The sequence below is a fragment of the Babylonia areolata genome, chromosome 18 (assembly GCF_041734735.1).
Source record: "Babylonia areolata isolate BAREFJ2019XMU chromosome 18, ASM4173473v1, whole genome shotgun sequence".
In the NCBI taxonomy this organism is placed as follows: domain Eukaryota; kingdom Metazoa; phylum Mollusca; class Gastropoda; order Neogastropoda; family Buccinidae; genus Babylonia; species Babylonia areolata.
In genome coordinates this window covers 66,928,982-66,939,630 of record NC_134893.1, presented here as the reverse complement: position 1 = coordinate 66,939,630, position 10,649 = coordinate 66,928,982, and the positions used below count along the sequence as shown (strand labels likewise).

The 10,649-nt window shown below is 52.8% G+C and overlaps 1 protein-coding gene across 1 annotated transcript in view; it reads right to left on the bottom strand.

Moving 5' to 3' along the window:
* LOC143292320 (uncharacterized) overlaps window positions 1-9,459 on the bottom strand; it is a 16,123-nt gene extending 6,664 nt beyond the window's left edge. The window contains exon 1 of the mRNA XM_076602509.1: window positions 7,471-9,459. Within this exon, the coding sequence (XP_076458624.1) occupies window positions 7,471-9,459 (1,989 nt within the window). The remainder of the gene's footprint in view (window positions 1-7,470) is intronic.
* Between the last annotated feature and the right edge of the window lie 1,190 nt (window positions 9,460-10,649).

The window sequence follows — 10,649 nt, the reverse complement described above, 5'->3', positions numbered from 1 at the left end:
TCATTTGAAGAATGCATCACCAAAGAGCAGCTGAGTTTGACCAGTGACATTGTGTTTGCTCTTTTGCGTCCTTGAATACAAGGTCCTCATTCTGTCAAGCCTACATAATCTGCGCCCTGACCATACACTGACATAACACGTAAGTTTATTCTACAGCAACGTGTTTGGGCTTATCTTGTGAAATATGAAAAAAAAAAAAGACAATCTGACTCGGAAACAACTACAAATAAAGAAAAAAGAAAGAAACAAATAACAATACATTTTCTTTTTTCCTTTTTTCAGGACGAGGGGAGCAAATTTACAAAATAATATGTGCCACTCGAGACATCGGTCGTGTTTGTTTCACGTTTGCATTCTCTGTGTATTTCAAACGGTGCTTGGCAAAATTGATACAGTATAATAATTATTGTGAGCAAGAGACACCTGGCACAGGACATCAAAAGTAACCTGGAACTTCTTCTCCTTCTTCTTCTTCTTCTCCTTCTTCTTCTTCATTCGTGGGCTGCAACTCCCACGTTCACTCAAATGTATGGGAGGGGGCTTTTACCTGTATGACCATTTTCACCCCGCCATGTAGGCAGCCACACTCCGTTTTCGGGGGGTGGGGGGTAGTATGCTGGGTATGTTCTTGTTTCCAAAACCCACCGAACGCTGACATGGATTACAGGATCTTTAACGTGCGTGTTTGATCTTCTGCGTGCGTATACACATGAAGGGGGTTCGGGCACTAGTAGGTCTGCACATGTGTTGACCTGGGAGACCAGGAAAAAAATCTCCACCCTTTACCCGCCAGGCGCCGTTACCGAGATTCGAACCCGGGACCCTCAGATTGAAAATCCATAGCTTTGACCACTCGGCTATTGCGCCCTACTGGAGCTGCTACTAGCTGATGGGGCCGTATTCAAGACAAAATTCATTTTGTCTTAAGGCAAGTCACCTTTGACATGGTACAGTTTATCTTGTATTTGTATTTGTATTCGTATTTCATTTTACCACAACAGATTTATCTGTGTGAAATCCGGGCTGCTCTCCTCAGGGAGAGCGCGTCGCTACTCTACAGCGTCACCCATTTATTTTTTTTTTCCTGCATGCAGTTTTATTTGTTTTTTCCTATCGAAGTGGATTTTTCTACAGACTTTTGCCAGGAACAACCCTTTTGTTGCCGTGGGTTCTTTTACGTGCGCTAAGTGCATGCTGCACATGGGACCTCGGTTTATCGTTTCATCCGAATGACTAGCGTCCAGACCACCACTCAAGGTCTAGTGGAGGGGTAGAAAATATCGGTGGCTGAGTTGAAAATAATATTTGCATTTGTATTGTATTTGTATTTGTATTGAACATTATCAACATATTCAAGACACACACGCGGTGCACTCAGGCATCTGACCCATCGCACGCTCTATTACTTTTACTTCTCATTGCACTACAGTTCAGAGCATTGCCAAGAGAGTTCACAAAATACGGGCTATCTGCAAAGCACGCCTGTTTTCCCTCAATAAAAACACTGCCACAAACACCACCTCCAGCAACAACAACAACAACAACAACCCCCCCCCCCCCATATTTACCTCTGCTTCGTGGGCAGTCAGTAAGGGTAAATTTACCTTTGGTTTTGAAGACCCGCAGGTAGACTCGAGTGTTCATGAATACCGGATACTGTTTACCCTCGGGCAGTTTGCCTTGTCTTTGGTAGATTTGCCCGCAGGTATTCTTTACCCGAAGGTACGATGGACTCTTCAATACGGCCACAGAGCGGGAGGAGATTTGTCTGGAGGAGGTGTGTGTGTGTGTGTGTGTGTGTGTGTGTGGAGAGAGGAAGAAGGTGTGTGGGGGGGGGAAGGTGCAGGGGGTGGGGGTTGAGGGGAAGAAGGTGTGGGGGGGAAGGTGCAGGGGGTGGGGGTTGAGGGGAAGAAGGTGTGGGGGGGGAAGGTGCAGGGGGTGGGGGTTGAGGGGGAGAAGGTGTGGGGGGGGGAAGGTGCAGGGGGTGGGGGTTGAGGGGAAGGTGCAGGGGGTGGGGGTTGAGGGGGAGAAGGTGTGGGGGGGAAGGTGCAGGGGGTGGGGGTTGAGGGGGAGAAGGTGTGGGGGGGAAGGTGCAGGGGGTGGGGGTTGAGGGGAAGGTGCAGGGGGTGGGGGTTGAGGGGGAGAAGGTGTGGGGGGGGGAAGGTGCAGGGGGTGGGGGTTGAGGGGGAGAAGGTGTGGGGGGTGTGTGTGGAGGGGAAGAAGGTGCAGGGGGTGGGGGTTGAGGGGAAGAAGGTGTGTGTGGAGGGGAAGAAGGTGCAGGGGGTGGGGGTTGAGGGGAAGAAGGTGTGTGTGGAGGGGAAGAAGGTGCAGGGGGTGGGGGTTGAGGGGAAGAAGGTGTGTGTGGAGGGGAAGAAGGTGCAGGGGGTGGGGGTTGAGGGGAAGAAGGTGTGTGTGGAGGGGAAGAAGGTGCAGGGGGGTGGGGGTTGAGGGGAAGAAGGTGGGGGGGGGAAGGTGCAGGGGGTGGGGGTTGAGGGGAAGAAGGTGGGGGGGGGAAGGTGCAGGGGGTGGGGGTTGAGGGGAAGAAGGTGTGGGGGGGGAAGGTGCAGGGGGTGGGGGTTGAGGGGAAGAAGGTGTGGGGGGGGAAGGTGCAGGGGGTGGGGGTTGAGGGGGAGAAGGTGTGGGGGGGAAGGTGCAGGGGGTGGGGGTTGAGGGGAAGAAGGTGGGGGGGGGAAGGTGCAGGGGGTGGGGGTTGAGGGGAAGAAGGTGTGGGGGGGGAAGGTGCAGGGGGTGGGGGTTGAGGGGAAGAAGGTGTGGGGGGGGAAGGTGCAGGGGGTGGGGGTTGAGGGGAAGAAGGTGTGGGGCGGAAGGTGCAGGGGGTGGGGGTTGAGGGGAAGAAGGTGTGGGGCGGAAGGTGCAGGGGGTGGGGGTTGAGGGGAAGAAGGTGTGGGGGGGAAGGTGGAGGGGGTGGGGGTTGAGGGGGAGAAGGTGTGGGGGGGAAGGTGCAGGAGGTGGGGGTTGAGGGGAAGAAGGTGTGGGGGGGGAAGGTGCAGGGGGTGGGGGTTGAGGGGAAGAAGGTGTGGGGGGGAAGGTGCAGGGGGTGGGGGGTTGAGGGGGAGAAGGTGTGGGGGGGGAAGGTGCAGGGGGTGGGGGTTGAGGGGAAAAAGGTGTGGGGGGAAGGTGCAGGGGGTGGGGGTTGAGGGTGAGAAGGTGTGGGGGGGAAGGTGCAGGGGGTGGGGGTTGAGGGGAAGAAGGTGTGGGGGGGAAGGTGCAGGGGGTGGGGGTTGAGGGGGAGAAGGTGTGGGGGGGAAGGTGCAGGGGGTGGGGGGTTGAGGGGAAGAAGGTGTGGGGGTGGGGGTTGAGGGGAAGAAGGTGTGGGGGTGGGGGTTGAGGGGAAGAAGGTGTGGGGGTGGGGGTTGAGGGGAAGAAGGTGTGGGGGTGGGGGTTGAGGGGAAGAAGGTGTGGGGGGGAAGGTGCAGGGGGTGGGGGTTGAGGGGGAGAAGGTGTGGGGGGGAAGGTGCAGGGGGTGGGGGTTGAGGGGAAGAAGGTGTGGGGGGGAAGGTGCAGGGGGTGGGGGTTGAGGGGGAGAAGGTGTGGGGGGGAAGGTGCAGGGGGTGGGGGTTGAGGGTGAGAAGGTGTGGGGGGGAAGGTGCAGGGGGTGGGGGTTGAGGGGAAGAAGGTGTGGGGGGTGGGGGTTGAGGGGGAGAAGGTGTGGGGGGGGAAGGTGCAGGGGGTGGGGGTTGAGGGGAAGAAGGTGTGGGGGGGGGAAGGTGCAGGGGGTGGGGGTTGAGGGGAAGAAGGTGTGGGGAAGAAGGTGCAGGGGGTGGGGGTTGAGGGGGAGAAGGTGTGTGTGGGGGGGAAGGTGCAGGGGGTGGGGGTTGAGGGGGAGAAGGTGTGTGTGTGGGGGGAAGGTGCAGGGGGTGGGGGTTGAGGGGAAGAAGGTGTGGGGGGGGGGGGAAGGTGCAGTGGGTGTGTGTGGAGGGGAAGAAGGTGTGGGGGGGAAGGTGCAGGGGGTGGGGGTTGAGGGGAAGAAGGTGTGGGGGGGAAGGTGCAGGGGGTGGGGGTTGAGGGGAAGAAGGTGTGTGGGGGGGGGAAGGTGCAGGGGGTGGGGGTTGAGGGGAAGAAGGTGTGTGGGGGGGAAGGTGCAGGGGGTGGGGGTTGAGGGGGAGAAGGTGTGGGGGGGAAGGTGCAGGGGGTGGGGGTTGAGGGGAAGAAGGTGTGGGGGGGAAGGTGCAGGGGGTGGGGGTTGAGGGGGAGAAGGTGTGGGGGGGAAGGTGCAGGGGGTGGGGGTTGAGGGTGAGAAGGTGTGGGGGGGAAGGTGCAGGGGGTGGGGGTTGAGGGGAAGAAGGTGTGGGGGGTGGGGGTTGAGGGGGAGAAGGTGTGGGGGGGGAAGGTGCAGGGGGTGGGGGTTGAGGGGAAGAAGGTGTGGGGGGGGGAAGGTGCAGGGGGTGGGGGTTGAGGGGAAGAAGGTGTGGGGAAGAAGGTGCAGGGGGTGGGGGTTGAGGGGGAGAAGGTGTGTGTGGGGGGGAAGGTGCAGGGGGTGGGGGTTGAGGGGGAGAAGGTGTGTGTGTGGGGGGAAGGTGCAGGGGGTGGGGGTTGAGGGGAAGAAGGTGTGGGGGGGGGGGAAGGTGCAGTGGGTGTGTGTGGAGGGGAAGAAGGTGTGGGGGGGAAGGTGCAGGGGGTGGGGGTTGAGGGGAAGAAGGTGTGGGGGGGAAGGTGCAGGGGGTGGGGGTTGAGGGGAAGAAGGTGTGTGGGGGGGGGAAGGTGCAGGGGGTGGGGGTTGAGGGGAAGAAGGTGTGTGGGGGGGAAGGTGCAGGGGGTGGGGGGTTGAGAGGAAGAAGGTGTGGGGGTGGAAGGTGCAGGGGGGTGGGGGTTGAGGGGAAGAAGGTGTGGGGGGGAAGGTGCAGGGGGTGGGGGTTGAGGGGAAGAAGGTGTGGGGGGGAAGGTGCAGGGGGTGGGGGTTGAGGGGGAGAAGGTGTGGGGGGAAGGTGCAGGAGGTGGGGGTTGAGGGGAAGAAGGTGTGGGGGGTGGGGTTTGAGGGGAAGAAGGTGTGGGGGGTGGGGGTTGAGGGGAAGAAGGTGTGTGTGGGGAAGAAGGTGCAGGGGGTGGGGGTTGAGGGGGAGAAGGTGTGTGTGGGGGGGAAGGTGCAGGGGGTGGGGGTTGAGGGGAAGAAGGTGTGTGTGGGGGGGGGGAAGGTGCAGTGGGTGTGTGTGGAGGGGAAGAAGGTGTGGGGGGGAAGGTGCAGGGGGTGGGGGTTGAGGGGAAGAAGGTGTGGGGGGGAAGGTGCAGGGGGTGGGGGTTGAGGGGAAGAAGGTGTGGGGGGGAAGGTGCAGGGGGTGGGGGTTGAGGGGAAGAAGGTGTGGGGGGGAAGGTGCAGGGGGTGGGGGTTGAGGGGAAGAAGGTGTGGGGGGGAAGGTGCAGGGGGTGGGGGTTGAGGGGAAGAAGGTGTGGGGGGGAAGGTGCAGGGGGTGGGGGTTGAGGGGAAGAAGGTGTGGGGGGGAAGGTGCAGTGGGTGTGTGTGGAGGGGAAGAAGGTGTGGGGGGGAAGGTGCAGGGGGTGGGGGTTGAGGGGAAGAAGGTGTGTGTGGGGAAGAAGGTGCAGGGGGTGGGGGTTGAGGGGGAGAAGGTGTGTGTGGGGGGGAAGGTGCAGGGGGTGGGGGTTGAGGGGAAGAAGGTGTGTGTGGGGGGGGGGAAGGTGCAGTGGGTGTGTGTGGAGGGGAAGAAGGTGTGGGGGGGAAGGTGCAGGGGGTGGGGGTTGAGGGGAAGAAGGTGTGGGGGGGAAGGTGCAGGAGGTGGGGGTTGAGGGGAAGAAGGTGTGGGGGGGGGAAGGTGCAGGGGGTGGGGGTTGAGGGGAAGAAGGTGTGGGGGGGAAGGTGCAGGGGGTGGGGGTTGAGGGGGGGGGGGGGTGTCGATGTCAAATCATGTTCGGTAGTCTTTGTCTTTCTATATGCCTAATTACAAGATAAAAGATTAATTATAGTCTTTCTTTCCCCCTTTTTTGTGGGGGGTAATACTTTCTTTCATTTCTTGTTTCTTTCTTCTTTTTTTCCATTCATTTCTTTTCTTTGTTTTATTCCCCCTTTGAATTATTTTCTCAATTTTCAATTTTTATTCCGTCCATCCTTTTGTTTCAGTTTCTTTTTTTTTTCATTCATTCATTTATTTATTTATTTTCTTTCTTTCTTTCTTTCTTTCTGTTTTCTTTTCTTTTTTCTTTCTTTCTCCCTTTCTTTGTCTTATTTCTTCCCTTCTCTCTTCCTTCTTTCATTCTTTATTTCTTTCCCTTTTTCTTCTGTCTCTCTGTTTTCTTTTTTGTTTTTTTTTTGTTTTCAACTTCTTCCTTTCTTCTTTCCTTTCTTTTCTTCCTTTCGTCCCTTCTTTCTCTCTCCCTTTCTTTCTTTCGTTCGTTCTTCCTTCCTTCCTTTCTTTTCTATCCTTTCTTTCTTTCTTTCTTTTTTCTTTCCTTTTCAAATAGGAAATCAGAGGGTGTGGTTGCCGTGTTTGCCATGAAAGAAGAAGCTGTAGATGTGGAGCCACTGGTCTTTCAAACTTGTCGTTTTCACAACTCTCGTAAGCGCCCATGGCCCATTTTATGCCACCATACAATTCTAAAAGGTGTGTGTGGGTGGGTGGACGGGTGTGGTATGTTCTTGGAGGAGAGGCAGATGGCGGGTGGGGTTGGTGGTTAGGATGGGCTAAGTGGGGGAGCGGAGGTGGATGCGGGAAGGGTGTGTGTGTGTGGGGGGGGTGGGGGTGGGGGTGGGGGGGGGGGGGACTGTCTTTTGTTCGCCTTGGCCAGAATGCAAGAAAGTCATCTTTCGATCGCATGACAAGGTTTTCCCATTGCTTTTGTTCGGTCCGGTTTTTTTTTTTTTTTAGCGGGGTTTGAAAGTGGTATTAAGAGCCAGAAGGCCTGCCACTGTTGAGGCGTTATCAACAACAGCAGCAGCAGCAGCAGCAGCAGCAGCAGCATCAACAACAACAACCAAGAGATGATGTTTGTCTTGTTGTTGATGTTGTTGAATCTGTTGTTAATGTTGTTGGTGAGTGATGTGATGTTGGTTGTGGTGGAAAAGAAAGAAAGAAAGAAAGAAAAATTAGAAAGAAAGAAAAAGAAGGAAGGAAGGGAGAAATGAAGAAGCAAACAAAAAAACAAACAAAAAAACTAAACGAAAGTGAAACAAGAAAGGAGAAAAGAGGAGAAAAAAAAAAAAGAAAGAAGAAGAAAAAAAAAAGAACGAACGAACGAAAGAAAGACAGAAACAGAGAAACAAAGAACGAAAGAAAGACAGAAAAATAGAAAACGAAAAGTAACTCGAACGAAAATGAAAGAAAGAAAGAAAGAATGAATGAATGAATGAATGAATAAAAAGAAAGAAAGGACAAAAACAAACACTACCTCCCACCCACCCACCCTCCACACCCCACCCACTCTAAAAGAAAGAAAAGAAAAGAAAAAAAAAAAGAAAAAAAAAAAGAAAAAAAAAAAAAAAAAAGAAGAAAAAGGCCTCACCATCAGCAATTGGTTGGTCTGTGTCAAAGTCTGCAGGTCCGGCCCGCAGCAGGTGCTTTGGTCTCTGGCAGCAGCAGTGTCTTCTGAGACTTCACTGGAGACACTCTCAGAGTCGCTGGCGTTGCCTCCATCCGCCCGCTTCCCAGGGTTCCAGCCGTTGCTATAGTGATAGTTCCGGGTTTCCCGTTCCAAACTGTCGGATCTTTTCCCAGCATTCCAGCCGTTGCTATAGTGATAGTTCCTGGTTTCTCTGTCCAAATTGTCGGATCTTTTCCCAGCGTTCCAGCCGTTGCTATAGTGATAGTTCCTGGTTTCTCTGTCCAAATTGTCGGATCTTTTCCCAGCGTTCCAGCCGTTGCTATAGTGATAGTTCCTGGTTTCTCTGTCCAAATTGTCGGATCTTTTCCCAGCGTTCCAGCCGTTGCTATAGTGATAGTTTCGTGTTTCCCGTTCCAAACTGTCGGCTCTTTTCCCAGCGTTCCAGCCGTTGCTATAGTGATAGTTCCTTGCTACTCTTTCTCCCGATTCACCTCTCTTTCCCGGGTTCCAGCCGTTGCTATAGTGATAGTTCCGGGTTTCACGTTCCAAAGGATCCCCTCTTTTCCCAGCGTTCCAGCCGTTGCTATAGTGATAGTTCCGGGTTTCACGTTCCAAAGGATCCCCTCTTTTCCCAGCGTTCCAGCCGTTGCTATAGTGATAGTTCCGGGTTTCACGTTCGATTGCGTCACCCCTTTTCCCGGCATTCCAGCCGTTGCTATAGTGATAGTTCCGGGTTTCACGTTCGATTGCGTCACCCCTTTTCCCGGCATTCCAGCCGTTGCTATAGTGATAGTTTCGGGTTTGTCTTTCCAAATCGTCTCCCCTTTTGCCAGCGTTCCATCCGTTGCTATAGTGATAGTTCCGGGTTTCACGTTCCAAAGGATCCCCTCTTTTCCCAGCGTTCCAACCGTTGCTATAGTGATAGTTCCGGGTTTCCCGTTCCATTGCATCTCCCCTCTTGCCAGCGTTCCAGCCGTTGCTATAGTGATAGTTCCGGGTTTCCCGTTCCATTGCATCTCCCCTCTTGCCAGCGTTCCAGCCGTTGCTATAGTGATAGTTCCGGGTTTCCCGTTCCATTGCATCTCCCCTCTTGCCAGCGTTCCAGCCGTTGCTATAGTGATAGTTCCGGGGTTGTATTGTTATAGCGTCCCCCCTCTTGCCGGCGTTCCATCCGTTGCTATAGTGATAGTTTCGGATTTCTCTTTCCAATGGATCTCCTCTTTTCCCGGCATTCCAGCCGTTGCTATAGTGATAGTTCCGGGTAACACGTTCCATTGGATCTGCCCTCTTACCAGCGTTCCAGCCGTTGCTATAGTGATAGTTCCGCGTTTCCCGTTCCAATGGGTCCGCCCTTTTCCCAGCGTTCCAGCCGTTGCTATAGTGATAGCTCCGCGTTTCCCGTTCCAATGGGTCCGCCCTTTTCCCAGCGTTCCAGCCGTTGCTATAGTGATAGTTCCGCGTTTCCCGTTCCAATGGGTCCGCCCTTTTCCCAGCGTTCCAGCCGTTGCTATAGTGATAGTTCCGCGTTTCCCGTTCCAATGGGTCCGCCCTTTTCCCAGCGTTCCAGCCGTTGCTATAGTGATAGTTCCGCGTTTCCCGTTCCAATGGGTCCGCCCTTTTCCCAGCGTTCCAGCCGTTGCTATAGTGATAGTTCCGCGTTTCCCGTTCCAATGGGTCCGCCCTTTTCCCAGCGTTCCAGCCGTTGCTATAGTGATAGTTCCGCGTTTCCCGTTCCAATGGGTCCGCCCTTTTCCCAGCGTTCCAGCCGTTGCTATAGTGATAGTTCCGGAGCTCCCTCAGGATGAGGCCAGAGTGCCCGCCCCTCTTCCCCGGGTGCCAACCATTGCTGTAGTGATAATTCTGAGCCTGAGCGGCGTTGACCACCAGGAGAGCCAAGGGCAGGGAAGCCAGGAGGAGGAGGCAGGAGGTGCCCCTTGGTATAGGAAGCATGGTGAACAGCAGCAGCAGCGGCGGCGGTGGTGGTGGTGGTGGTGGTGGTGAAGTGGTTGTGGGTGGGTGGGTGGGTTTGGCTCGGTGTCAGTTGGTGGCCGGGGTGGGTGTTGGGTGGGTGTGGGTGTCAGTGTGGCTGAAGGTCGGAGGGAAGGAGACAGAGAAAAAAAAAAGACAAACAAACAAACAAGATTGATACAGTTATGGTTAAGGTTATCATAAAAAACAACAACAAACAACTATGAACAAACGAACAAGGTTGATACAGTAATGGTTAAGGTTATCGTTAAAAAAAACTATGAACAAACAAGACTGATACAGTTATAGTTAAGGTCATCGTTTGATAAAAAACAACAACAACAACTCCTATCTACAAACAGACAAGATTGATACAGTTATGGTTAAGGTTATCGTTAAAAAAACAACAAAAAACAATAACTCCTGTCAACAAACAAACAAGATTGATACAGTTATGGTTAAGGTTATCATAAAAAAAACCCAACTATGAACAAACGAACAAGGTTGATACAGTAATGGTTAAGGTTATCGTTAAAAAAAAAAACTATGAACAAACAAGACTGATACAGTTATAGTTAAGGTCATCGTTTGATAAAAAAACAACAACACAACAACTCCTATCTACAAACAAACAAGATTGATACAGTTATGGTTAAGGTTATCATAAAAAAAACCCAACTATGAACAAACGAACAAGGTTGATACAGTAATGGTTAAGGTTATCGTTAAAAAAAAAAGAAACTCATATCAACAAACAGACAAGGTTGATACAGTTATGGTTAAGGTTATCGTTAAAAAGAACTATGAACAAACAAGACTGATAGTTATAGTTAAGGTCATCGTTAAAAAAAAAACAACTCCTATCAACAAACAAACAATGTTGATACAGTTATGGTTAAGGTTATCGTTAAAAAGAACTATGAACAAACAAGACTGATAGTTATAGTTAAGGTCATCGTTAAAAAAAAAACAACTCCTATCAACAAACAAACAAGGTTGATACAGTTATGGTTAAGGTTATCGTTAAAAAAAGAACTCCTATCAACAAACAAACAAGATTGATACAGTTATGGTTAAGGTTATCGTTAAAAAAAAAAACAAACTATGAACAAACAAGACTGATACAGTTATAGTTAAGGTCATCGTTTGATAAAAAAAAAACAACAACTCCT